Raw genomic sequence first — 27,491 nt, forward strand, 5'->3', positions numbered from 1 at the left:
CACACTATTTATCCCGCGGATCCCCACTTGTCTCCGCCTTCTCTTCCCGGTTCTTCCCGGAGTCGGGAAAAGCTGGGTTGAGAGGGCGAAAAAGGAAGAGGGGACTGGTCCTGATTACACCTCGGAGGTCTTAGCCCAGGGCGCAAGGCTGGATGCGCCCAGCCGAGGGTGTGGGGGGCCTAGGCGGACGCCGTCTCGCAATGTAGGCTTCTCCGCGGTAGAGCTCGGGGGCACTGGGGTTGCAGCTCGGGATGGGGTGAGGGGCGCAGGGCAGAGAGCGGGACCCGGACTCAAGTCGCGGAGCCCGGGTGGGCTGCGTGCTCGATGGTGACCCTGGAATGGTCATTGCACCTCTGGACAGCAGCCTCGGCCTCGCTCGCGGGGCGAAGTCCCCTCCCCGGATTCCTGTCGGGGTCCTGAGATGAGGCGGTGGGTGCAGCGCTGGAGCCGCTGCAGCGTACTAACCGAATACCTAATGGTACCCGCCCGAGCTCGGGACTTCAGGCCCTTAGGTGAGCTCTTGTTTCAAGCCTAGAACCTGAAAAACGAAATTTGCTTCCCTGGAAGGGATGAATGTAAAGAACTTTTATTGTGACTCTGGCATTTGTAATTTAATACAAAAAATATCCCTCCACCCCTACATCATGTAAAAACCATGTAACAACATTAGGGAAAGTTAGAGGGAAAGAAAAACATTTCTGCTAAAATTCCACATGGAATACTAAAACTTTTGTAATGTATTCCAGTCTCCTTCCCAGAGCTGTCGTATTGCACTACAATTTTGAATCTTCCCTTTTCAAATAAGAGTTGTTGTATTTAAACAGACTGGGTTCCTGACCTGTGGTGGTGCAGTGGGTAAAGCGTCCACCTGGAATGCTGAGGTCGCCGGTTGGAAACCCTGGGCTTGCCTGGTCAAGGCACATAAGGGAGTTGATGCTTCCTGCACCCTACCCCCATCTTTCTTCTCTCTAAAATGAATAATAATAATATAAAAAAGACTGGGTAGTTCTCAGGTGCTTGTGTCATGATTTGCCTATTTTCCTGTTTGGACATTTAGATCCCTCTCTTTTCCTTGTAAATAACGTTGTAGTGAACATCTGGTGCATTTGTTTTTTTCTGCTTTTGGATTACATCCCTAGGACAAATTTCCAGACTTGTGATAATAGGCCGAAAGAAGATGTCCTTTTTTTCTTTAGTACATTTTTTAATTAAGTGAACTTATTGGGGTGACATTGGTTCACAAAACCATACAGGTTTCAAGTGTACACCTCAATAATAACACCACTGGCACCCCACATCTGTGCTCTATGCTCCAAGCAAAGTCTTCTTCCATTTCCCATTCCCCTCCCCCTTTGACCAACTTCAGTAAATTTTTTTGAAATAATTGTAGACACATGTACAGTTGTAAGAAATAATGCAGATATCCCAAGTATCCTTTATTGGTTTCTCTCAACAGTAACATTGCAAAACTAATACAACATCACAACCAAAATATTGTCACTGATTCAGTCAAAATATAAGACACTGGCATCACCATGAGGATCCCTTCCAGTGACCTTTTATAACCATACATCCTGCCTCCCACCCAAACCTGACAACCACTAATGTGTTCTCCGTTTTTAGTACTATACTTGTATTATTTCAAAAGTGGAAATCTTTTTTTTTTTTTTTGTATTTTCCGAAGCCAGAAACCGGGAGACAGACAGACTCCCGCATGCGCCCAACCAGGATCCACCCAGCGCGCCCACCAGGGGGCGATGCTCTGCCCATCGGGGCGTCGCTCTGTTGCGACCTGAGCCATTCTAGCGCCTGAGGCAGAGGCCACAGAGCCATCCTCAGCTCCCAGGCCATCTTTGCTCCAATGGAGCCTTGGCTGCGGGAGGGGAAGAGAGAGACAGAGAGGAAGGAGAAGGGGAGGGGTGGAGAAGCAGATGGGTGCTTCTCCTGTGTGCCCTGGCCAGGAATTGAACCTGGGACTCCTGCATGCCAGGCCGACGCTCTACCGCTGAGCCAACCAGCCAGGGCCTAAAAGTGGAAATCTTTTTAATTTTTATTTTATTTATTGATTTTTAGAGAGGGGAGAGTGAGAAAGGGTGGGGAGCAGTGGGAATCATCAACTGTAGCAGTTGCTTCTGAAAGCCTGGGGGGGGGTTGTTTTTGTTTTTTACAGAGACAGAGAGAGAGTCAGAGACGGGAACAGAGACAGATGAGAAGCATCAGTCATTAGTTTTTCGTTGCGACACCTTAGTTGTCCATTGATTGCTTTCTCATATGTGCCTTGACTGCGGGCCTTCAGCAGACGGAGTAACCCCCTTGCTCGAGCCAGTGACCTTGGGTCCAAGCTGGTAAGCTTTGCTCAAACCAGATGAGCCCACACTCAAGCTGGCGACCTCGGGGTCTCGAACCTGGGTCCTCCTCATCCCAGTCCGACGCTCCATCCACTGTGCCACCACCTGGTCAGGCAAAGCCTGGGGTTTTGAACTGGTGACCTCAGCATTACAGGTCCACTGTGTCACCACAGGTCAGGCAAAAGTGGAAATCATTAAAAATTGGAAAAATACACAGTATGTGACTTCTTGGGATTGCTTTTTTCACTGAGCATAAATCCCTGGAGATTATTCAATTTGTTATGTTTCTGATTAATTCATTCCTTTTATTTCTGAGTAGGCATGATTGGTTACCACACTTTGAAGGACATGTGGGCTATCTTGACTAAAGCTGCTATGAACACACATGTACAGGTTTTTGTGTGCACAGAAGTTTCCATTTCTCTGGGATAAATGTCCAAGAGTGCGATTGTATCAAATGGTAGTTGTATGCTTAGTTTTCTAAGACTGCCACACCATTTCTGTAGTGGCTATACGGTCTTGAACATGAACATTTTATATTTCTTATCCATATTGCTAAATCGCTTTCAAAAAGGGTTGTGCTAATATGCATCACCAGTAAGAATGTATGTAATATATAAGAATATATGTATTTTCCACATCCTTTTGAGTAGCACTCTTAAAAATTTTGACAATTTAGTCATAATATTTTATGGTTTCTAACCAGACTTTTTCCAACTTCTCTTCTTATTGGTTTTATAATAAAGTTAACCAAAGAAAAACCATTCCGTCGGAATGTCCCCTACAGAACTACTCTGAGCAGCCTTTAGCGACTGGAGCAATAGATAAAATTGCTTTGATCTCATTCTCTGGGCTTTGAAGTCCACGAATGTTTTACAAACTCCCCATTTTCTGTTTTGCTTTGCTTATTGTAGAAAATTTTGGAAAATTTAAAAAGTACCCAGAAGAAAATTTAAATCACATTATTATTTTATTTATTTATTTATTTATTTTTGGTATTTTTCTGAAGTTGGAAACAGGGAGGCAGTCAGACAGACTCCCGCATGCGCCCGACTGGGATCCACCCGGCACACCCACCTGGGGGGCGACGCTCTGCCCATCTGGGGCATCACTCCGCTGCAACCAGAGCCATTCATTCTAGTGCCTGAGGCAGAGGCCATGGAGCCATCCTCAGCACCCGGGCCAACTTTGCTCCAGTGGAGCCTTGGCTGCGGGAGGGGAAGAGAGAGACAGAGAAGAAGGAGAGGGGGAGGGGTGGAGAAGCAGATGGGTGCTTCTCCTGTGTGCTCTGGCCGGGAATCGAACCCGGTACTCCTTCACGCCAGGCCGACGCTCTACCACTGAGCCAACCGGCCAGGGCAAATCACTTATTATTATTACCCCATCAACTGTTCTATGTACTTGAAGTTTTTTTTATGCATGTCGATTTTTTTTAAAAATATTTTATTTATTGATTTTTTTAGAGAGAGAGGAGTGAGAGAGAGAGACAGAGAGAGAGAGAGAAGGGGGAGGAGCAGGAAGCATCAACTCCCATATGTGCCTTGACCAGGCAAGCCCAAGGTTTCGAACTGGCGACCTCAGTGTTCCAGGTCGATGCTTTATCCCACTGCGCCACCACAGGTCAGGCCTATGCATGTCAATTTTTTTAATGAGGTATTTTGCACATAGTCCTAAAATCATTTTCTTTTAACCGTATACTGTGAACATTTCTGAGTTATTAAATATGCTTCTAAATTATGCTTTTTAGTTGCTAAATAGTAGTCTACATTGTCTTGTACCAGGCTTTTTAAAAAAGATTTTATTTATTTATTTATTTATTTATTTATTTTGTGAGGGAGACAGGAAGGGAGAGAGATGAAAAGCATCAACTTGTAGTTGTAGCACTTTAGTTCATTAATTGCTTTCTTGTACACACCTTAACTGGGGGCTCCAGCTGAGCCAGTGACCCCTTTCTCAAGCCAGTGACCTTGGGCTTAAGCTAGCGACCATGGGGTCATGTCTGTGATCCCATGCTCAAGCCGGCACTCAAGCTAGTGAGCCCGCGCCCAAGCCAGATAAGCTTCTGTTCAAGCCTGTGACCTTGGGGTTTTGAACCTGGGTCCTCTGCGTCCCAGTCCAAAGTTCTTTCCACTGCGCCACCACCTGGTCAGGCAAAGATTTTATATATTGACTTTAGAGAGAAAAGAGAGAGAGAAAGGCGGAGGAAGAGGTATAGGAAATGTCAACTCGTAGTTGCTTCTCCTATGTGCCTTGACCAGGCAAGCCCAGGGTTTTGAACCAGTGATCTCAGCATTCCTGGTTGATGCTTTATCCACTGCATCACCACAGGTCAGTCTGTCTCATATTATAAATTAACCAATTTCTTTCCTGCAATGCTTATTGGGTTTCCCCAGCATTTTTCACCTAGAAAGGACAATAAGAAATAAGAGTTAAATAGAGCATTTCACATTTAACATTTGGGAGTTACCTCCTGGCAATTATTATAATTTCCCTTTAAGAAGATTTTTCAACCTTTCCTCTCATTAGGCTGATATCTACTGCTCACAAAAATTAGGGGATATTTCAAAATGAATATGAAGCAATAAAAAAACAAAGATTTAACTTTTTTTTATTAAACAAAAACATCAGAAAAGCAGACAAGTCAAAGAAAGTTGTTTTATTATGCAAATAAGATGCAAAACCAGCTTGTATTTCATTAGTGAAAATGCACTATACGAAAGGCTGAAAGTACTGGAGTATCTGCATGTTCCCTGATCCCCTAATTTTTGTGAGCAGTGTACTTTTAGCACCATTATGCTTTTTTCTTTACTTGTTACAACACTTCTCTCTTCATTTTCCCCAAAGAGTGTTCATTCTTTTATCTAGCCTCAAAAGAAACTTGTAGGCCCTGGCCGGTTGGCTCAGCGGTAGAGCGTTGGCCTGGCATGAGGGGGACCCGGGTTCGATTCCCGGCCAGGGCACATAGGAGAAATGTCCATTTGCTTCTCCACACCACCCCCCTCCTTCCTCTCTGTCTCTCTCTTCCCCTCCCGCAGCCAAGGCTCCATTGGAGCAAAGATGGCCCAGGCGCTGGGGATGGCTCCTTGGCCTCTGCCCCAGGCGCTAGAGTGGCTCTGGTCGCAGAGCGACGCCCCAGAGGGGCAGAGCGTCGCCCCCTGGTGGGCAGAGTGTCGCCCCTGGTGGGCGTGCCGGGTGGATCCCGGTCGGGCGCATGCGGGAGTCTGTCTGACTGTCTCTCCCTGTTTCCAGCTTCAGAAAAATGAAAAAAAAAAAAAAAAAAAAAAAAAAAAAAAAAAAAAAAAAAAAAAAAAAAAAAAAAAAAAAAAAAAAAAGAAACTTGTAAGTCATCACTAGCTGAACCCTGTATAATCACATTTGTGATTCTAACAGCTCTTAATTTGTTTTTAATAACAGTGTATTGCTTTCTCCTTTTTTAAGGAGATGAGGGGAGATAGACAGACTCCCTCATGCACTCTGACCAGGATACACTCAGCAAGCCCCATCTGGGGATGGTACTCAAATCAACTGAGCTATTTTTAGCACCTAAGGCTGACTGACAATCCAAGCAACCAAGCTTGGATCAGTGCCTGGGGCCAACACAAAAACCAATCAAGCCACTGGCTATGAGAGGGGAGGAGGGAGAGAAGGGGGAGAGGAAGAAGGAGAGAAGCAGATGGTCGCTTCTCCTGTGTACCCTGATTGGGATAGAACCCAGGATGTCCATACACTGGGCTGATGCTCTGTCCACTAAGCCAACTGGCCAGAGCCCATTTTATTGCATTTTTATGTTTACATATTTCATAGTAAAGACAATCTTATTTTCTGATGACTTAATGAAACTAATCATCAAACTCTTGAGAACAAATATAGTTTTCTGGGTCTAAGTGCAGGTTTTCAAAAGGTATAAACATTTGTCAGAAGCCTGTTCCTGTGAATTCCTTATGGATGTTGCAAATACTAAATGAACAAGGCACTGTTTTGAATATGTATCAGTAGAGTAAGAAGAATGTGTGGTATGAGGATGCTATCCAACTTCAAGCTATAACATGTTCTCTGAGTAATTTGTCCTAATTTGTTGCCATCATTTTGCAAGCTATTTATTTGCAGGTTCTCCTTGAGCTCCAAATATTGGAGAGCTCTAGGATTCAGTCCTTAAAACTCTTCCCTTTTTTCTTTATTCTTAACTCCCTTGGCAGTGGTCCACTTTCTCAGCTTCAAATCTTGTGCTTATCTCAGTCTGGACCTCTCAGAGCACCAGATGTGCGATTTTGCCTATCCCACACCTTTACTTGGATGTCTGTCCTCATCCAAACTTTTTTTTTTTTTTTAATTTTATTTATTTATTTTTTTACAGAGACAGAGAATGAGTCAGAGAGAGGGATAGCCGGGGACAGACAGGAATGGAGAGAGATGAGAAGCATCAATCATTAGTTTTTCGTTGCACATTGCGACACCTTAGTTGTTCATTGATTGCTTTCTCATATGTGCCTTGACCACGGGCCTTCAGCAGACCGAGTAACCCCTTGTTGGAGCCAGCGACCTTGGGTTCAAGCTGGTGGCCTTTGTGCTCAAACCAGATGAGCCCCCGCTCAAGCTGGCGACCTCGGGGTCTCGAACCTGGTTCCTCTGCATCCCAGTCCGATGCTCTATCCACTGTGCCACTGCCTGGTCAGGCCTCATCCAAACTTTTGATCTTTCTCCTTGAACTACACTAGAGCTCCCTGTCTCAATACATGGCAACTCCGTTCCTCTAGTAGTTCAAGTCAAAAGTCTTGCAGTCTTAACTCTTCCCTTTCTCTCACACAATACATCTTAATGTGTCAGCTCTTCCATATATATCCAGATCTTACCACTTCTCACCTCCTTCACTGACATCCCATCTTGGCCCAGGCTACTCTCATTTTTTTTTGCTAGGATTATTATAATCACCTCCTAACTGTCCTCCCTGCTTCCACCTGTGCCCCCCCCCCCCCCAGTCTACTTCTAATACAGCAGAATTAACATATTTCACACCAGGCCAAATCTCTGCTCTAGACTTCCCAGTGGGTTCCCGTTTCAGAGTATAAACCATATAAACCAGAGGCTTTGGACTGGCCTATGCAGTCCTGCATCGTCCGTCCATCCACCCACCTCTTCTCTGCCCTCCACTCTGACCATGCTGCTCCAGCAACACTGGTTCCCTTGCTGTTTCTGGAACAATTTGACATGCTTCTACTTCAGGGCCTCTGTACCTGTTGCCTGGAATGCTCTTCCCCCATGTAATTCTGCATGGCACCCTCCCTCTTTCCAGATAGGATTTTTTTTTTTAATTCCAAAGTCACCTTTTCAAGAGACTTTTTCTAATGGCTCTATTTAAAACTGTAACCTCCCACTCCCCCGTGACATACCCTATTCCTATTTACTGACTTATTTTTCTCTGTAGCACTCACCATCCCCTAATAGAGTTTTTTATTTATCTTTATTTCCCTTACCAGAAAGGAAGCCCCCAAACAGCACAGATCTTTCTCCTCAGTGCCTGATACACAGGAAGCACACAACAAATTTTTGTTGAATCAATAAATGAATTCCAGCTTGTCATGAAACCCAAGTCACAAATCTGGATGTGCTTTAGAAAAAAAAAGTGTGGCTTGTTTCCAGATGGACTGCAGCAGTAATTTAACTTTGACACCATTGATGTAAAAGCCATCTTTGTGCTGTATTCTCATATGTCTCCTCTTTAGGTTCTTCTGGGTGCAACTCTCTGAAGACAGTAAGTGGGGCAAATACTGGGTGAGTAGGGGGGAGCCCTTCCAACATGGCAGTGGTTTGTGTATTCTGTATGGATGCCTTGTCCGTGGTATCATGCTACACGGTGCTCGGTGGTATTCCTCAGTTCCTCCACTATGCTGTTCCACTTTGGGTATAACTTAGTGACTATCCCAGTACCATGGTTCTATTGTGTTAGTCCTTCCACTTTTCATTTCACCTGCAATTCTTTCTTTATTGTTCTTCATCTTCTTTCCTTGAAGTTTCTTTTGCCCTTTCAACATTTCATTAGTGTTTCTATATAGTTTATCAGAGACCTTAAATATATTTCAGGCCCTGGATGGTTGGCTCAGTGGTCGAACATTGGCCTAACGTATGGATGTCCTGGGTTCAATTCCTGGTCAGAACACACAAGAGAAGCGACCATCTGCTTCCCTACCTCTCCCTTCCCCCTTTCTCTTTCTCTTTCTCTCTTCACCTCCTGCAGCCATGGCTCAATTTGTTCTAGTGCATCGGCTCCAGGCACTGAGGATGGCTCCGTGGAGCCTCCACCTCAGGTGCTAAAAATAACTCTGCTGTGAGCATAGCCCCAGATAGGCAGAGCATTGGCCTTATACCAGGAGTCCCCAAACTTTTTACATGGGGGGGCCAGTTCACTGTCCCTCAGACCATTGGAGGGCTGGACTATAAAAAAAACTATGAACAAATCCCTATGCACACTGCACATATCTTATTTTAAAGTAAAAAAACAAAATGGGAACAAATACAATATTTAAAATAAAGAACAAATAAATTTAAATCAACAAACTGACCAGTATTTCAATGGGAACTATGAGCCTGCTTTTGGCTAATGAGATGGTCGATGTCCGGTTCATATTTGTCACTGCTAGCCGTAACAAGTGATATGACGCACTTCTGGAGCCTTGAGGCGTGCGTCCCACGTCACCGGAAGTAGTACTGTTTGTGAGTGACTCCGCGTTTTGCGGCACTGCCTCATACAGTGCTCTAGGAGTACTGTGCTCCTCATCCTGTGCTCCTCTCACTGACCACCAATGAAAGAGGTGCACCTTCAGGAAGTGCTGCGGGGGTCGGATAAATGGCCTCAGGGAGCCGCATGCGGCCATGGGGCCGTAGTTTGGGGACCCCTGCCTTAGACGGTGGTTGCCAGGTGGATCCCCTGTTGGGGCACATGTGGGAGTCTGTCTATCTCCCCTCCTCTCCCTTGGAAAAGAAGGGGGAAAAAAAAAGAAAATATATATAATTCAGAATCTTTCCATGTCTTAAAATCGTTAAATATTTCATTTTTTTTTTACATTAAAACTTTTTTTTCCTATTGTTTTGAGAGAGAGGAAGGAAGGGGTGGGAAGAGAGAGCAAGAGAGAAACATCAACTTGCCATTCCAATTCATTGTTCTATTTAGTTGTGCACTCATTGATTGCTTCTCGTACATGCCTGACCAGGATCTAACCCATGACCTCGGCATGCTGGTATGATACTTTTTTCACTGAGCCACCTGGCCAGGGAAAATATTTAAATTTTAAAAAGCTAAAAAAACGCATTCTTTAGTTGAGTGAATACTCAGAAATGTGTCTAGTTTTGAGAATTATTTTTATGCTATTTAGTAAGTTCAAGATAAGTGACTGATGAAGGTTGTAGGAGGTCTAAACATAATTTCAAAAAGATGAAGTCAATAAGCACTGAGAAATTCATAAGTTCTTATAAACAATCATTGCCCACTTCTGTCTCTGTCAACACATGTAAATGAATAAAGTGGTTTTTCTGGGCAGTCTGGATGCATATGCATTCATTGGCCCATGAGAGCTCCATACTTAGTTCAACCATGGGGAAATACACGTACACATTTGAGTCTATCAAGTGCATAAGCAATAATAAGACTCTGGATTTTTTTCACTTACAGCCTCATCTCTATTATATCCGACTCTACATTTGCTCTGTGCCCTTCTACCACGAAGAACCAGCCTTTGTGCTCACACCTGAATTTAAATCTAATTTTACTTCATATGAACCAAGTCTCATTTCCTACCATCAGCCTTTTTAAAGAAGGGTTGATGGCTCCACTTGTCAGGGTTATGAGAACCGCATGCTTTGCACTGTGTCTTGGAGCTTAAGAAATATGTTTATTATTATTATCATAGATTAGCTAAAATATTTACTATGGTAACTTCCAAACATTCACAAAAGTGGAGAGAATAGCTTCTTGAGTGTCAAAGTATCAGCTTCAACAGTTATCCACTCCTGCCAGACTTGTCTCAGCTATGCCCCGAGCCACTCCCCCACAGGTTATTTTGAAACAAATCACAGATACCATGTTATTCACCCATAAATATAATATATAATATAAATTATTATAATATAACCTGAAGGATATTCCTTTTTCTTTATTTTTAGGTGAGAGGAGGAGACATAGTGAGGCAGACTTCTGCATGTGCCCTGAATGGTATCCACGCAGCAACCCCCATCTTGAGCTGATATTCTAATACCAAGCTATTTTTAGTGCCTGAGGCTGATGCACTTGTACCAATTGAGCTATCCTCAGCACCTGGGGTCAATGCTCGAAGCAGCTGAACCACCAACTGTAGGGAGGGGAGAAAGGGAAGGGGGAGAAGGAGGGAGAGAGAAGCAGATGGTTGCTTCTCCTGTGTGCCCTGATAGGAAATCGAACCTCAATGTCCATATGCCAGGCTGACACTCTATCCACTGAGCCACTGGACAGGACCTTGAAGGATATTCTTTTAAAAGAATAACCATAGGACCTGGCCAAGTAGCTCAGTTTGTTGGAGCACCATCCCACAATGCCTAGGTTGTGGGTTCCATTCCCAGTCAGGGCACATACAAGAATCAACCAGTGAGTGCATACATAAGTAGAACAACAAATTGATAAACTGATGTATCTCTCTCTCCCTCCCCCTCTCTCTAAAAATAAATAAGTGAATAAATAAAAATTTAAAAAATAAAAGAACCATAAGATATCAGCACTAATAATTCCTAAATATTATCAAATATCCAGTTAGTATTCAAATTTACCAAAGGCCACTTTGGGTGTTTTTTTTTCTTTTTGTAACAGTTTGTTGTTTAAATCAGTATTCCAATATGGTCTAAACCAGGGGTCTCAAACTCGCGGCCCGCCGAACAATTTTGTGTGGCCCGCAGACTAATCCACGAAGTTCAAAATATTTTGGATAAAATTAAGTAAGCCTAGGGGCCTACTTGTATTTTTCATTTCTCTAGCATCCTAGCTAGATATTAGCTTAGTTAACAGCAGTTGTGATGCGAACTACAGTTTCTAGTCGTTTTGTGACACTGAGTAAACTGCATGTACGATTGTGCTTGTTGTACTGATTTTTTTTTGTTGTTTTCAACTGCAGTGAGAAAAGTGTTGCGTAACAGTTGCCTTTTGTAGACCTAGTGCGGACTGCTGAACGGCTGTGATCTTGCTCTGCGGCCCACATGCTGAGTTGAGTTTGAGACCCCTGGTCTAAACCCTTTAATATTTTACTGGAAATATAATTAAGGCACAGGAAGAGCTTTTGCTCTAAGAATGTTTATTATAGTGCTATTTAGAATGGAGGAAAAGTAAGACAACTTATCAGAGAACAGTAGGGAATTGGCCCTCTGAAAAAGGGTATATGACCCGACAACAGAACATCTACAGCAATTGAAAACAATATTGTGGAAAGATTAGGCAATGAACAGAAAAAGTATTGTTGCCTGACCAGATGGTGGTGCAGTGGATAGAGCATTGGCCTGGGACGCAGAGGACCCAGGTTCGAAATCCCAAGGTCGCTGGCATGAGCGCGGGATTGCTGGCTTGAGTGTGGAATCATGGACATGATCCCGTGGTCACTGGCTTAAGCCCAAAGGTTGCTGGCTTGAGCCCAAGGTTGCTGGCTTGAGTAAGGGGTCACTCGCTTTGTTGTGGCCACCGGGTCAAGGCACATGAGAGCAATCAATGAACAACTAAGGAGCTGCAAGGAAGAATTGATGCTTCTCATCTCTCTCCCTTCCTGTCTTCTGTCTGTCCCTCTCTCTGTCACACACACACACACACACACACACACATGAGAAAAAAAAAAGAAAAGGTATTGGTAACAGAGAACAGCAGGTTATAAAACAGTATTTCTATTTTCTATTTTTCTTAATAAAGTGTGTATCTTATTTGCCTATCTCTGATTAGGAAGGACACGAACGAGCTTAATTTTCTCTTAAGTTTAGGATTAATCTCATTTTTCTACAATGAGCACGTATTACTTGTATAACAGAAAGTTATGAAAGATAAAAATGCCGTGGCAGTGCCTCTTGGCAGTGGTTTGGTTTCATGCGGAGTGAGTTATGTTTGGCACGCGATGCTTTCTCCCGACCATGTGTGTTCTCATGTGATTGTGTGTGTTCTCATGTGATTGGCTGAGGAGTCCTGTGAGGCAAGAAGAGGCAAAAGCCCTGAAAGGGCTGTGCCTCCTTCCGATGCCAGCACGCCACTCTACAGGAGCGCGTTCAGAGGGCTATTGTTCACTGCTCGGGACGTGTGGTCTCATGCGTCCTCCACATGCCAGCCTGCCAAGGTAGGAGGCGGAGACGTGCTGGGGCGAGCCTTCCTTTCCCAGAGGGGGAAATTGAGGTGCAGTGAACTTGACCTTTTCCTCACAATACCCCTCAGGATTGTTATAGGGACAATGGGCCCAGCTGTCTGGACCTGGCCATCACCATGAGATTATGCTTCACATGTTTCAGGAGTTTCACCATCTCCCAGTAGGTTTGGCCCAGGGAGTGCTGTTTCCCTCCTGGTGAGACACACCACACCGCATTCTGTGGGTCGGCATCTGACCAAACTTGCTCAGGTTCTCCACACCCATTAAGGGTGGGATTTGCTTCTGCTTGTCTGCGTGTTCGGTGAACTGTTCACTTTTTATTCACGGTCACCTGCTCTAACCTTTGCAGCGGGGGGGGGGGGGATGTCTGCAGCCCCTCAGTCCCTCTCAATGCATGTCCCTTATGCTTAGCTCAGGCCTTCTCCTGTTGCTTTCTGAAGCCCTCGCCCAGGGTCTGCCTGCATAGTCTGTGTCTCCTGACTGCTGTCCTGCACCAAGCCCTCCCCACCCCACCACACCTCTGCTTGCACAGTCTTCGTTTGGCTTAGCCCTACCTGTGTTCTGGAGCTCGTCCTGACTCCTCCTTCTGAGAATTCTTATCTGTACTCGGCAATTTAGTTGTCTACTTCTTGTTTCTTAATTGTGTCTCTAAATGTCCGTCTTTTTTTCCCCTAAAAGACTGTGGGCTCCTTGCAGGCAGATATTGTCAGTCTGATGGCAATGATACCAGCTCTTATAGGTGACTGGACACTCCTGTGTACCAGACCCAGGGACGAGTGACTCACATATTTATCTCATTCAATGATGACAATAAAACCTGTGTTATTCCATTTGACAGATGAAAAAAATGAAGCTCTGAGAGGTTGAGTGACTTGCCTAAGGCCACCCAGCCAGAAAGTAATAGAGCATGAATTGTATCTGTACCTGTCTGACTGCAAAGCCCATTCTTCTCTCCATACTCACTGTTGGTTGCTTGGTTCAAATTTCTCTGAGTGTTCTTCATGGCAGCATCCACAGGGTCCTAGTTTCTGGGTGGTAGAAAAGCCTCCTGCAGATAAGAGAGCAGATGGTTCTCTCTCTCTCTCTCTCTCTCTCTCTCTCTCTGGCTCTGTGTTTAGGGTTTGGCTCCTCTAGTCCACATGGTTGGGTAGATGTCCATTCCGAGCTCTGTGCATCTTTCCCACCACCCACTATCTTGCCTCTGCACACCCCTCAAAGACCCGCAACTTCTCTTTCTTGTCCCTTTCTCTGGGGACACCTAGCAGCTAGAGGATTTTCCTTAGACCACCAGGGTTCCTGGGACTTCCATATAATAGCTCTTCATATTTGGTAAGAAAATGGAGCCATGAATTAACGAAAGGCTGGGAGGAAAGAACCCAGACTAAGACAGACACCGCCCCTGCCCCTGCCACAGATACCAGCTCCCGTGCCCTAACTGGATCCTGCCCCTTCAGAGCCACCCCCTTCCCCAATCAGAATCTTTGCTTCAGTCTCCTAAACCCTTGGTGGGCAAAACTCCACCCCTCTCCCAGCATCCTAAAGTTTGGGGGCTGCATTCAACTGAGAGTTCCAAGTAGAGGTGTGTTGGAGGGACTTCTGCTGAGGGCACATGTCCTGGAAGAATGGGGAAAGGTGTAGCCACCACTGTTGTCTCAGTAGACATCCGCGTAGTTCCCTTTGAGACCTTCTGCCCTTTCCCCCTCCCACCCGCCCCAGCAAACAGGGATCTAGCTTGCTTATTGTCACCTGACGCTGGGCAGCCACTGATCCCATTGGTGGAGCCAGATTGGGTCTGGCTTTCCCATTCCTTCTAGTCTCCTCTGCCTCTTTCTCCTCCACACCGCTTTGATTTTGCTCTTGCCTCTCTCTCCTTGCGCTGGCTGGGAACATCGCCTCTCCCGGGGAAGCAGCGTGCTGCGGAGCAGGCAAGAGCTGCCTGTGGGGCATGGAAGAAGCCTCCTTGGCAGCTGCAAAAGGAGCCAGGAGAGCCAGTGAACGCTGCTGCCTGTGACCCAGGCATCTGGCCGCTGCCCCTCTGCGTGGGAGCCCGTTCACACAGAGCTCTCTCGCTTCCCTCCCTTCCAGGTATTTCCCTGCAGCGAGTGGTGGAGGCAGGTGAGTGCGCTTCCTTCCCAAAACATTCTGCTGTCAATCCCGAGAAGGACTCCGGCGGCCAAGGACTAGGAGCTGGGGGCCCCAGGGTCCTGCCGCTGCCTGCAGTGCCCACCTGAATTGCCAGGACTGGCGACCTTGTCCCCTTTTACTAGCTGGATCCGGTTCCCAGGGCACCACAGTTAGTCACCCCGTGACCATTCTGCTGCAGTCAGCGCTGCCAACAGAGACAGCAGGGTAGGGGGCAGCTTTTTCTCTGTCAGGTGGTGGCTCTTCTGAATGGGCATGGGCAAAGGGTAGCATGTCATGTATGTACCAGGTATGTTTGTTTGTGAGGAGACTGGAGGTTTGCTTGCGTAGAGAGTTCTATCTACATGCACTTATGTTCATGTGTGGGTTTTAATTGTGGTTTGGCATGTCTAAGAACATATGTTTCCTCTACATGTGGCACACATGTGTGTGGGATCACTTGTCTGAGTAGCATGTGAGTACATGTCTGTGGGGACAGTATGAAGCAGTATATTTATGGGATGGACATCCCCTTGTCATGTGTGTGGGAGTACATGTTGACGGAGGGTGTCTACGTGGGAGGTGCCACTCGGCGCAGAAGAAGGTAGGTAGGTGGAAAGTGTGGGCAGAGCCCCTGCTGGTGGGCAGGGCTGTGTAGGTTTGCAAACCTGTTGGCATGTGTAGGCTCAGGGTTGGCAGAGCGTGGCCAGAGACAAACACATTTTCAAAGTCTGTGTCTTTGAGCCTAGAGAGAAGACTTGAGAGCAAATACAGAATATGGGTAGAGGTTAATGTATGTGTGCATACACATGGGTATGCAAACAGCCTTCTATGGAGGTGGCATGCATGCATGTTGGTGCCTGTGGCTTTCTTTCTCCCAAAACTATGGCTTTGTGAGAAGGTTGTGCATGCATATGTGTGTGTGTGTGTGAGCCTGTGGACATGAACATGTGTGGGTCTAATGAAGGTGACAGCTAGTGGAGGGAAAATTGTGGGACAGTGTGGAGGGTGGTGGAGGGTCCCTGAGTGCACAGGTGAGTATGTGGGAGTGAGAATGTCTGAGATGTGGGTAGCCTGTGGTTGGGCATACTTGGTACATGTGTGTGTGTGTTGTGCTCACATGTGCATGCCTGCCTGTGTGTGGGTGTGTGAATGCTTGTCTTTGGGTGGATTCACATAGGAGTGTGGGTGTTTCTCGGGTGTTGTCTAACCTGTCTCTCACACCCTGTCCTTTCTCGGTCACCTGGGATTGGAGAATGAAGGATCATGCCCACCTTTGGTCCACCCCGGCTTCACTGTTCACCTAGTGTCACTCACGGCCATTCTCCCGAACTCTCATGGAGGGGGTAGTCTCAGCTGTCTTAGAACTGTAGAGGGGAAAGGATCCCTCACCACCAAGCACGGCTCTCCTGTCTCTGGGACACTGAGAAGTACGGAGGCAGCAGTAGGTGCCCCTCCACAGGGTAGGTGTGGACTGTACCCCACGTGGGTGGGAGGCAGTCACTGAAGCCCTTACTGGAGTGGCAGTGTGTCTGTGTTGATATATGTGAGTGCATGTGTGAGTGTTGTGCATGTGGGGGCACATGTGTGTCTCCCTGGGGCTTCCTTATTGGAACCTCAGGGGATGGCAACTCTCCACTGCTTTATACCTGTCCCCATGAATTACAAACTGGTTTATTGTATAGTTATTTCTAGACACCCTCTCCCCTTCTGTTTATTCTGTGGCAGACCTGTTAGCACTCCCATGCTTATTTATCATAAGATTCACGAAGCCACTGGCATTTACTGGACCTCACAACAGGCAAGCATATGCTTTAGAGTGGAAAGCTAAGATGTGACAAGGACTCAGGTAACACTATAGGACATGTTAAGGCCATCACCCATATACTTTGCCCTGTTTTTTGCCATCCAGGCAGCCCACAGGTTAATTTAGAGGTGCCAGGATCCAGAGCAGGCTTAATTGACAGGGAAGTGTGGGTTGGATCTTCTGGAAGCTATAAATAGCAGTACCTGCTTTCGAAGGCTCCATCACCCTTAGCGCCTAGGTGAAGAGAAGAGGGAAGCAGGAGTAAAAGAGCTGGCACTCCAGAAATCTGAGGTGTCCTGGGACTGGGCTTGAGGAAGAACCAGGAGGCATGACCTCTAGGTGCTAAGCAGGTGCCCAGGAGAAAGTCCAGCCTACACTCCTGCTATTGTCCCAGAGGTGGCCCCTCCCCTCCTCCCTCACTTCCCTACCCCACCCCCAGAGCTTTAGTGAGCCAAGCCAAAGTCAGGGCCATAGTCAGTGCTTCTTACCTAAGAGCAGGTAAGAGCGATGGTGGTATGGTCCTTTTCCACCTGGGAGCAGCCAGGGGAGGAAGTGAAGGAGTGAGAAGGGAAGGTGAGAGAAAATACCATTGCTTGAAAAAATAGAACAGAGAAAGAAAAATAGTGGTAAAGCCATGTACACCTATGCATATACACATGCCACACATGTGACACATGTCACACACACACGCACAAGGAAACACAACCTTAATGATAAAGTGCTCCAGAGTCAGTTAAACCTGAGTTCAAATCATTTTGTAACTGTGTGACCTTTGTCATCGTAGTTCCCCCAACCTCAGCTACCTGATCTGTAAAATGGGATAATAATAGTAGATACCTATTGTGAGCTTACATGAGATGATGTTTCTGGAATTATCAGCACCTAGTCAGCCTGCTATAGATGTCAAAGGTAGACCTAATTATTTAAAAGAGTCAAGTGACAGAGGATTTACTGAAAGGGAAGGAATGACAGTGAAAAAGTTATGGGGGGACAAAGGCTGTGGCTTGTGCTGCCTGCCCGGTGGGTTTACATGGGTCTCTGCGGCACTTGCACTCCCAGCCCTCTATTGTAGTGATCCCTGCTGAGTCACTCTAGAGAGGAGGGGGCCTGACTCCCAGAACCCTGGCCCCCTGGGCCCCTTGGCTCCTGCCTACACCCTCACATCTCCTCAGTGGGTGCTTCCTGTCTCTTCTATGCCGCACACTGTTCTCTCCACCTCCACCTCTTTCTCTTTTCACACTGCTGGCTGAGGGCCCCCTCCTTGGCTCCATCTGCTGCAAATCTGTCCCGCCTGGCATTTGCAGCATTCCCACTGCCTCTGCCACCTGTTAGGTGCCATCTGCTCTGCAGACCCCTCCTAGGAGGGCCAAGAGCCCCTGGGAGGGGTGCCTCACCCCACCTTCTGCCCTGTCCCTCCGGTCTTCTCTGTGCAATCTTTCGGTCACCTTTTTTTTTTTTTTTTAATAGAGAGAGAGGGATAGATAGGGACAGACAGACGGGGATGGAGAGAGATGAGAAGCATCAATCATCAGTTTTTCATCGCAACACCTTAGCTATTCATTGATTGCTTTCTCATATGTGCCTTGACCGCGGGCCTTCAGCAGACCGAGCAACCCCTTGCTCGAGCCAGCAACCTTGGGTCCAAGCTGGTGAGCTTTTTGCTCAAGCCAGATGAGCCTGCACTCAAGCTGGCGACCTCGGGGTCTCTAACCTGGGTCCTTCTGCATTCCAGTCCAGCACTCTATCCACTGCACCACCGCCTGGTCAGGTTCTTTCGGTCATATTTGATGGGGCAGTACAAGCAATGGCTCAAGGTTCCACCTCACAAAGGATGTTGGGAGCAAAACATTCCAGAAAACTCCGTGGTGGCAGGCGGGTGCTAATTCTCCCTCTTCTCTTAGTCCCTACAGGAGCCAAACTGGAGGGGAGCATGGAGCTGCTGTCCACGCCCCACAGCATTGAGGTCAACAACATCACCTGCGACTCCTTCCGCATCTCCTGGGCCATGGAGAACAGTGACCTGGAGAGGGTCACCCATTACTTTATCGACCTCAACAAGAAGGAGAATAAGAACTCCAACAAATTCAAGCACCGGGTGAGTGAAGAAGCCATAGAGCACACCTTCCTCAAACCTGCTCTGAAAAGAGGCAGGATAGCGCAGGCCTGAAAATGATGGTGGGGAGTTGGAGAGGCCTGATTCCAATCCAGGCTCTTCCTGTGTGATCTTAGTAAAGTTATCTAACCTCTCTGAGCCTGAGTTCCATTGCTGGGGAAAAAGGAATAACAATAATGCCAACCTCTATAGCAGCGGTTCTCAACCTGTGGGTCGTGACCCCGGCGGGGGTCGAACGACCAAAACACAGGGGTCGCCTAAAGCCATCGGAAATATATATTTTATATGCACAGGTTGAGAACCGCTGCTCTATAGGCTTGTGAGAAGCTTCTGAGAGGTAATGTTTTTGCGGTGTTTGGCACAGGGCCCAACAAATATTGTTATCTGCATCATGATTAGGGAGGGCTTCAAAGGGGTGGGAAAACCTTGGGTGGGGCCACGACATCAGAGTTGAGGATGCCTTGTTGACTGAGTGGCTAACATGGGTCATGGGCAGGGGTGGGGCCTTCTGCTGGTTCCTTTGGGCCTCTGTGATTCTCTCTGCCTCTGGCCCTCTGGCCTGTTTGCTGGGTTTAGACAGTGAGTGTGAGAGAGTCCCCTGTTGGCTGGGGTGTCCTTTCCCTGGGTTCGAGGTGGTGTGGGAGCGGATGGAAGGAAGGCTCCCATCTTCTAAGCTAGCAGAAAGACCAGGGGAACAGTGAGGTGGGAAGAAGCTGGTTCCTATGATGATGGCATCATGTGGGTTACTCACTCTCTCTCTCTTTGGAGCTGGCTCCCCTGATCAGGATGTCTTTTGGCAGGCCAGTTGCCACGGTGACGTGAATGTTCAACACCATCCCCTTAACCTCCTCCCAAAAGAATAAGGCATATTTTCCCTTCCTCCCTGGCTTCTCAGCATTGGCCGTTGCCGTGGAGACAGCACTGCAGTGTGCAGAGCTCTTGAAGTCTCCCTCGAAAACAGAGGTCTTGTCGCCCTCAACTTTGTGGGTCTCTACCCCAGTGGTCTTTCTCCTCAGTTCCCAAGAGAACAGGCATAGGGGAGTTAAGGAGGGGTGGAGGCTGGGGAGTGTCTATAGGACCATCCCAGTGGCCACTGCTTGCTTCTGCAGCGAAATGGTGGTCAGGACACCAAGCCATAGAATCATTGGGACTGGCCCTCCTCAGGAGGCAATAGGAGTAGAGGACTGAGGGAACACAAGGTTGGGCGTGATCCCCAGTTTGACTCTTGGCTCTCAGGATGTCCCCACAAAACTCGTGGCCAAGGCTGTGCCACTGCCCATGACGGTGAGAGGCCACTGGTTCCTGAGCCCCCGCACGGAGTACAGCGTGGCGGTGCAGACCGCCGTGAAGCAGAGTGACGGGGAGTACCTGGTGTCCGGCTGGAGCGAGACTGTGGAGTTCTGCACCGGAGGTGAGGCCTCGCTCTCTTGCTGCGTTTGCGGGTCGGTTTAGTTAGGGTCAGGAGGGGCTTCGTGTTAACAAAGCAGACACTGGCTACCACTGGCTGTACCCCAGCACCAGGCGTAGGCCGTCAGGGAGACACAGATAGATGAGACCCACTCCTGCCCCCACAGAAGCCTGAAGACTGCTGCAGGAGGCACGTGTGAGCACTGTTAATCACGGTGACAACATCACTTCCCTAACGGCATCAAGTCGCTTTTCTGGCTTGGGGCAAGTGTGTGTTTTTTGAATTGTGGTAAAATACACGTAACATAAAAGTTAGCACCTTAACCATGTTAAGTGTACAGTTCAGGGATATTAAGTACATTCACATTGGTATGTAACTAATCTCTAAAACTTTTCATCTTCCTAAACTGAAACTCTGTACCCATTAAACAACAACTCCGGCTACCCCCTCACTGTAGCCCTTACCAGTCCATTTTCTGCCTCTAAATTTGACCACTCTTGGTACCTTTTGTGAGGAGAGCCATACAGTATTTGTTCCTCTGTGACTGGCTTATTCATTTAGCATCATGTCCTCAGGTTCATCCATTTTAATAGCATGTGTCAGAATTTCTTTTCTTCTTAAGGTGGAATAACAAAACATATTCTGTGGCTAAACCATGCTTTGTTTCATGATCATTGGTTGATGCATGCTTCACACAACCATCACGTTTTGCATGTTTTGAGCCTCCACTTAGCCTGGGAAATGATCCTTATTCAGTGGTCTCACATGCTCTCTTAGTAGAACTTAGTTTGCAAATTCCAGCATGAGCAAACAAAACGCCAGGCGCAAGCGTACTTGGTCACTGATGACCCAGGTTCTAGCCCCATGGTATTTCATTCTTTTGGTGTCCATGGTGAGAGCTGCCCTAGTTCTCCCTCTGTCACAAGGAAGGGGCCACGGACAGTCATAGCCTCAGGCCTCGGAGGCTGCTGGCTCCACCCTCTGCCGAAGTCTGTGCCCTTGGCTGCGTCCTTGAGCTGCTGTTCTCTTTTGAGTGGTGCTTTTCCTTAGCTCAGCTGCACACCCCGGTCTCTGAAGGTGCGCCCTCTGTCTCTGGGGAAAGTTTATGCCAGAAGTCCAGGTGTTGTGGGACTTTAATTTAAATGGGGGAGCTGGGGATGGCTGCAGTCCAGTCTATATTCCTTTTGCCCAAAGCAGCACCCTGGCCAGGGCTGCATCAGCAAGAAGGAGAGGGCAGCTTTTCCCAGTTAGCACACAGGCGCTGTCTAGGCTAGCAGCAGCCCTGCCTGGACCTCGGGCCGGGCTCCAGGGAAGGTCCAATTTCACTACCCTGTTTCCATACTTCTCTGCTTTTCCTGGCATGCTGAAGTGGAGTCATCACCCCAGGACCCTGCTGCCTAAGGACTCCCCTCAGTTCCCTGCAGGCTCTCCATGAGCACCCCACACACACACTTAATGACAACTGGCTTCCCCATGGGTGGTGTGGGCAGCCTCCGACCTGCTGGATTTGAGGGCTGTTTCTAAAGGACTTCAAAATCTCCCCCTCTCGGTCCTTCCCTTGCCTGCTGGTCCTCCTTCCTTCCTTTCACACAAGGACGGCCTGAGATTACCGCCCCAGGGGCCCAGCATGACTGTATAACAGGTCAGCCCTGTCCTTGTCTGAGGCAGAGTCCTGAGCCTCTGGCACTGAGGGCTCAGAGGTGATGAGGACAGACAGCTCCATCTGGCCCATTTCTATGTGGTCCAAGGTGCTGTGAATGTTTGGTGTCCTCTGCTGCTCTGACAACAGAGGTGAGCTGGTGTCCACACTGTGGGCGAAGGACGGGGGAGGGGCTGTGATCCCTGCCTGGCCCCAGCTCACCCACCTGCACTCTTGCAGATTATGCCAAGGAGCACCTGGCGCAGCTGCAGGAGAAGGCCGAGCAGATCGCCGGCCGCATGCTGCGCTTCTCCGTCTTCTACCGCAACCATCACAAGGAGTACTTCCAGCACGCCAGGTGTGTGCAGCCCCGCACAGCCCACCAGGGCCCTTCTTCCTCCCCCAGCTCTGCCTCAGCTGCCAGGCTGTTTGATGTCACCCCAGCCTTGTCACTTGCCAGATCCTCTGCACAGAGTCACTAGCTATTTCTCCAAGTCAGGTCTTGGGTTGCAGGAGGAGGAGTGTGAGTAGATTCTGAGCATGAAGGGTTGTGGTCTGCACACTGTCTGCTGAGGAGCCTGGAGGTGCCAGGGAGCGTCTCAGGAAGCCCTTACAGTGGTGCCCAGGGATTGTTGGCAAACTCCGAGGATGGAGCTTGGTGGGCCTCATACCTACCATTCAACCTGAGCAGCTCCCATTTATTGCCTGTGGCTCGCCTATGTATATAATTCCCTTTGGGGAAAAAAGAGAGGGGTTCCCCATCCAAAAATTCTTGATCCAATGGACAGTGTTATCCAACACCCTCAGCTGACGCATGGAGAGCCTGAAACCCAGAGGGCCAGCAGTTCACCAGTCATTTAGGACAGTCAGGACCGAGCAGGAGTGAGGTTGGGTCAGAGGCTGCCCTTCCCCCTATGACTGCTGACACTCCTCCTTCAAAGGCTAGGCCAGGGCACACCCTAGGGCACTGGTACTGTCTTCATCACTGTGTCACTTTGACTCTCCCCCAGGGCAGTGGGGGCCTGGAGGGTCTTTGGTGTTTACACCAGAGAAGAGAGACAGTCAGGTGAGTGGTGAGGGCACTGGCCCAGTTGGGTTTCTCTATCAGAAATCAAGAAAGAGAGAGCACCCCTGTGTGCTAGGGTATAAAGATGGGTACGGGCAGAGCCTCCATCTTGAAAACCTCAGCCTATTGGGTGGGAGACAGTACTGAGAGATGGCATGTAATATGTGTGTGAGCACCGAGTAAAATTCAATGTCCTGCACAGAGGAGGCAGTAAAACTTTTGTGGCATGCAAGTGCCTGGTTTCCTAGAAGGTTTGCGATTGGAAGGGGCACCTCTACTGGTCCTTGAAGGATGAAGAGAAGTGTGCCAGGCCAGGTGCAGAGAGGTCGGAAGGGAAGTCCAGACCAAGGGCAGAGCTTGGCAACCAGAGAAGCAGGAAAGAGCTGGGGTGGGGTTCCTTGTGGCTGGAGGGTGCCGCCTGTGGGTGTGGGGGTGTGGGAAGTGGAGCCAGAAAGACCAGCTCGTGATAGCCTCGCTTTTCACTCAGTCTCCATCAGAGGGTTTATGCCGGGGGAACAGCAGGTTCAAATCTCTGCTCTGTGAAAGAGTGGGCTGGATCCTCTCATCTCCAGGGCCCTCCCTGCTCTCACATTCTGGAATGTTCTATTTGTGATAGGCGGAGGCGGTAGCTGGTGGGAGAGCTGGGAGCCAGACTGGCTCCCTTCACAGCACACACAGCAGCCAAGCCTCAGCCTAGCTAACTGGTGGCATTCTCTCTCTTCCCTCGGCGCTGTACCTGGGGCGGGCAGGACCCACTGCGGGAACATGCTGCAGCCCTACCTGAAGGACAACAGCGGCAGCCATGGCTCCCCGACCAGCGGCATGCTCCACGGGGTCTTCTTCAGCTGCAACACGGAGTTCAACACGGGCCAGCCCCCACAGGACTCCCCCTACGGCCGCTGGCGCTTCCAGATCCCCGCCCAGCGTCTCTTCAACCCCAGCACCAACCTCTACTTCGCGGACTTCTACTGTATGTACACAGCCTACCACTACGCCATCCTGGTGCTGGCCCCCAAAGGCTCCCTGGGGGACCGCTTCTGCCGAGACCGCTTGCCCCTTCTGGACATTGCCTGCAACAAGTTCCTGACCTGCAGTGTGGAAGATGGGGAGCTGGTCTTCCGCCACGCCCAGGACCTCATCCTGGAAATCATCTATACTGAGCCAGTTGACCTGTCCCTGGGCACCCTGGGGGAGATCAGCGGCCACCAGCTCATGAGCTTGTCCACTGCTGACGCCAAGAAAGACCCCAGCTGCAAGACCTGCAACATCAGTGTAGGCCGTTAGGGACTCCAGAGGAGCTGGGGCGGGGGGGGGGGGGGTGTGAGGGAGAAATGACAGGCAAGGTGGTGCTAGGTGACTAAGTTTAGGGAGCTGGCTTTCTCTCCCCTGCTCCCTTGCCCCCTTTTCGTCATTGGCTTCCCCTCCCCCACTCCTTGGCATCAGAGGCAACAGAGGGTGTTCCCCTTGGTAGACATGGCTCACCCAGGCCTGGCAGACTTGGAAAGGCTCTTGGCTTCAGTGGGTCGGTGGGGGGATTGGATTTCTGGAGACTTCCCCTTTCCTCTGGTTTCCCTGTTCTGCTAGTTCTTGCTTTGTTTCAGGCCTCCCCGTCTTACGGAGACTTGTGGCCTCTGGGTTCTCTTGGGGAAGCATCTCCCACCCAAAGCCCACCTGTAGCTCGCCTTCCTCCAGAGGGGACACAGAGAGCTGTGGGGTGCTCTTCCTTAGTGCCCCCAACTCAGGACCAGCACAGGATGCTCCTGCTCAGCTGGGCCCTGGGGGCTTCCCACTCCAGAACTGGCCCTGTCCCGCTATAAATAGGCAGCTAGCTGCAGTGCTGTGCCGTCCTGCTCCGTGGCACCTCCTCCTGCATGGGGAGAGCTGCTTCTCCCTACCTGGGCTCTAGAAAGGGACCCTCTTTTTTCTCGTGGCTTTGGAGCCTCTGGGCTGTTAGGATTTTTCCTTTCTTCTGGAAATCTAGTCCCCAGAGACCTTTCTTGCTCAGACCTGGGGAATGGCAGCCACTGGGGTCAAGGAGGGGGGAAAGAGACCCCTGAGACCCAGAGGAACCCCTTGCTCAGCTGAGAGTGGGCTACCTCCTGCCCTGAGGGGCCCTGGTGTGGAACTAGCCCTGAGGGCTTTCCTGCAGAGCCCCACACCCACCCAGCTGTGAACTTTGCTAGTTCTCTCTGCCACAGTGCTGTGAATGCACTGTGCCTGTGTGTGATCTGGACTGTGGCTTCCCTGCCACCCCCCTGTCGTCCGCGCCCACTGGCGCTGTCCACACTCCCCTTCAAGCATATTGGTGGAGAGGCCTTTCATGAGGAACTCCTGTTGAAGACTTCCCTGGGCCTAACCGCATTTGTACCTATTTCCTACTTTTGTATGGATCACCAGGTGGTGAGGGTAGCCCCTCTCGGACAAGCAGACCAGGTGGGCTGATGAAGAGAGGTGTCGATGGAGGCAGCTAGCTGCTTGAGGATGAGGGAGGTGATGTCAGGAGGAGGAGAACAGCCTCCACAGGGATAGCCAGATTTCTGTGATAGACAGAAGGGCCAGCAGGCCAACAAGGCCATATCTCTGTAAGGAGCAAGGTGGGACAGCTGGTCGCCTCTTCTGTAGCCACAGGAAGTGGTGTGGCCAGCTGTCTCTGTGGCACAGATCCGGTCTGGGAGCCCTGGGAGATGCATGGAGGAGAGGACATGGGTTCTCAGGCCCTCCCCCCTCTGCTGGCAGCACTGCCTGAGGGTGGCCCGCTGCCCTCCCCCGGCCCCTTGTCTGCCCCGGGCCGGGGCATGCCTGCCTGTGCTGTGCTTGCAACGTGTACCAATAAACCAACACAGCCTGAGGGCCCTGCCTCTTCTTGGGCTCTGGGAGTGTGGGCAAATTATACCACCACAGAAGAGCTCTCTGTGGCCCAAAGATGGGCCACTGGGGAGTGTCTCCAAAGGTGCTCCAAATCATGTTGCAAAATGCAGCACTGAGGAAGCAGAGCCATGTCTCCAGCTCAGAAGAGATTTGCAGGTCATTTGGAGCTACCTGCACTTTGTAGAAGGAAACTGAAGCCTCTTGGGAGAGCATCTGCAGCAATCTGGAGGCCTAACCAAGGTCCCCAGACTCCCTGTTTGGAGCCCTTCCCATGGCAGCATCAGGCCCACATGCCACTGCCCCTTCCCCAGCAGGGCTCCTCCTTTGTGGATCTGAGTCACCTCTGTGTCTATTATTATGGACTTATTAAAGTGATCCTCTGCCGGAGTGGAAAAGCTCCAGAAAAATTAGTCACATCCCTGACATTGATTGGCTCACTGCCAATGAGCATGTGTCACCCAGAGCTCGGGCACAGCCCCTTGGGGCTAGGAGGGAAAGCTGAAGGGCAGAGACCAGTCCCTGAGGACCTATTCTGTGCCAGGTTTCACGCCGGGTGCTCTCACAAGTCCGCTCATTTAGTCTTCACAATGGCTCTGTGCTGTATTCACATTTAACAGGTGAAGAAACGGGCACAAAGAAGTTAAAAGGCTTGCTCACATCTCACAGTCAGTAGATGACAGTGGCCAGGATTTGAATCGGAAGCCGGAGTCTTACCATTTCACTCCCCTGTGTCCCCTAGTGGCCAGGGCCACTGAGACAGTAAGACACAAGCAGGGCCCTTCTCAGACACAGTGGCCCTCTCAAGGTTCTCAGGCTGACCAAGGCTGGTCCTAGTTCCTGAATATCACCAGGGTGGGCTATGGAGTCACAGATGCCCAGGAAGCATAGTTAAAGAGGTTTGGGCAGCAGCTGGTGTCCAGAATGCCCAGGACAGGGAGTGACCACCAGGACAGGGGCTCCAAACAGGGAGTCTGGGGACCTTGGTTAAGCCTCCTGTTTGTTCTTTGACTCCTGGGCAGGACCCCTTGCCTCCTGCCACCAGCTCAGGGGATTTCAGAGTTTTCCAGAGGCAAAGTGCAGGCTTCCGTCTTTCTTTCGTGAATCCTTTTGGGTTTCTTAGGAGAGCTGGGCTCCCAGTGTCCCTTAGTTAGGGATAAAGGCAGCCAATTGGGGCAGGGTGGACGGGTCTGGGGGTGTACGTGCAGGTTTCCTCCAGAGAGCCTGCTTCTTCCTTCCTCTGTCCAGATGGCTGCTCTTTGGCACACGCCCTGTCTAGGCTGCTAAAGGTACCCATCACATCAAGCTGGGTCAGGGCACCTGGTGGAGTCTGCCCTAGGCTTCCTTCTGGCCCATGTCCCTCTGGTGGAAGAGAGGCCTGCATGGGAACACAAATACACGCAGCACACACGCATGCACCCTCCTTGGGCTGGATTTAGAAGACATCCTCTGTAGCTGCAGAGAGCTGAAAGGTAAGGGACAACCTTGGACTGCAGGGGTCGCTGTAGAGAGCAGGGGTCGCTGTAGAGAGCAGGGGCCCTGAGTTAGCCCTGTTCCAGTGCAGGCCAGGAGGGTAAATGAGCAGAGGTCGCCGAGGCACAGACACATAGACACAGCCAACACATGCACAAACCACACGCACTAATGCTTCCAGCTCTCTCTCTCTCCTCTGCCCAGACACCCACTTCCCTGCTCATTCCTTTCCTCCTGGGCCAGCGTTTGTTTTGACTCCTACATGGATGACTGTACCCACACACACACAATGTAGTGGG

At 49.4% G+C, this 27,491-nt stretch overlaps 1 protein-coding gene across 5 annotated transcripts; it reads left to right on the plus strand.

Moving 5' to 3' along the window:
• Window positions 1-55: 55 nt before the first annotated feature.
• Window positions 56-25,702, plus strand: PHYHIP (phytanoyl-CoA 2-hydroxylase interacting protein). Of its 5 annotated transcripts, XM_066267756.1 has the most exons (6): window positions 56-202; window positions 362-512; window positions 18,530-18,723; window positions 19,978-20,152; window positions 22,029-22,146; window positions 23,604-25,702. In XM_066267756.1, exons 2-6 carry the CDS (start codon window positions 422-424, stop codon window positions 24,136-24,138), a joined length of 1,113 nt encoding a protein of 370 aa, XP_066123853.1. In that variant the 5' UTR covers window positions 56-202; window positions 362-421; the 3' UTR covers window positions 24,139-25,702. The 5 variants fall into 5 exon arrangements, with proteins under 5 accessions (XP_066123853.1, XP_066123862.1, XP_066123872.1 ...); XM_066267765.1 differs by lacking the exon at window positions 56-202 and having other exon boundaries at window positions 266-512; window positions 18,539-18,723; XM_066267775.1 differs by lacking the exons at window positions 56-202; window positions 362-512 and adding an exon at window positions 12,585-12,673.
• Window positions 25,703-27,491: the final 1,789 nt, after the last annotated feature.

The sequence above is a fragment of the Saccopteryx bilineata genome, chromosome 1, assembly GCF_036850765.1.
Source record: "Saccopteryx bilineata isolate mSacBil1 chromosome 1, mSacBil1_pri_phased_curated, whole genome shotgun sequence".
Classification (NCBI taxonomy): Eukaryota; Metazoa; Chordata; class Mammalia; order Chiroptera; family Emballonuridae; genus Saccopteryx; species Saccopteryx bilineata.

Bases quoted from the DNA above. Each gene is read 5' to 3' on its own strand.
- PHYHIP (XM_066267756.1), top strand. From the start codon at position 422: ATGAGGCGGTGGGTGCAGCGCTGGAGCCGCTGCAGCGTACTAACCGAA. The intron at 20,153-22,028 runs GTGAGGCCTCGC...GCACTCTTGCAG, and splicing joins TGTGGAGTTCTGCACCGGAG to ATTATGCCAAGGAGCACCTG. The intron at 22,147-23,603 runs GTGTGTGCAGCC...TGGGGCGGGCAG, and splicing joins GAGTACTTCCAGCACGCCAG to GACCCACTGCGGGAACATGC.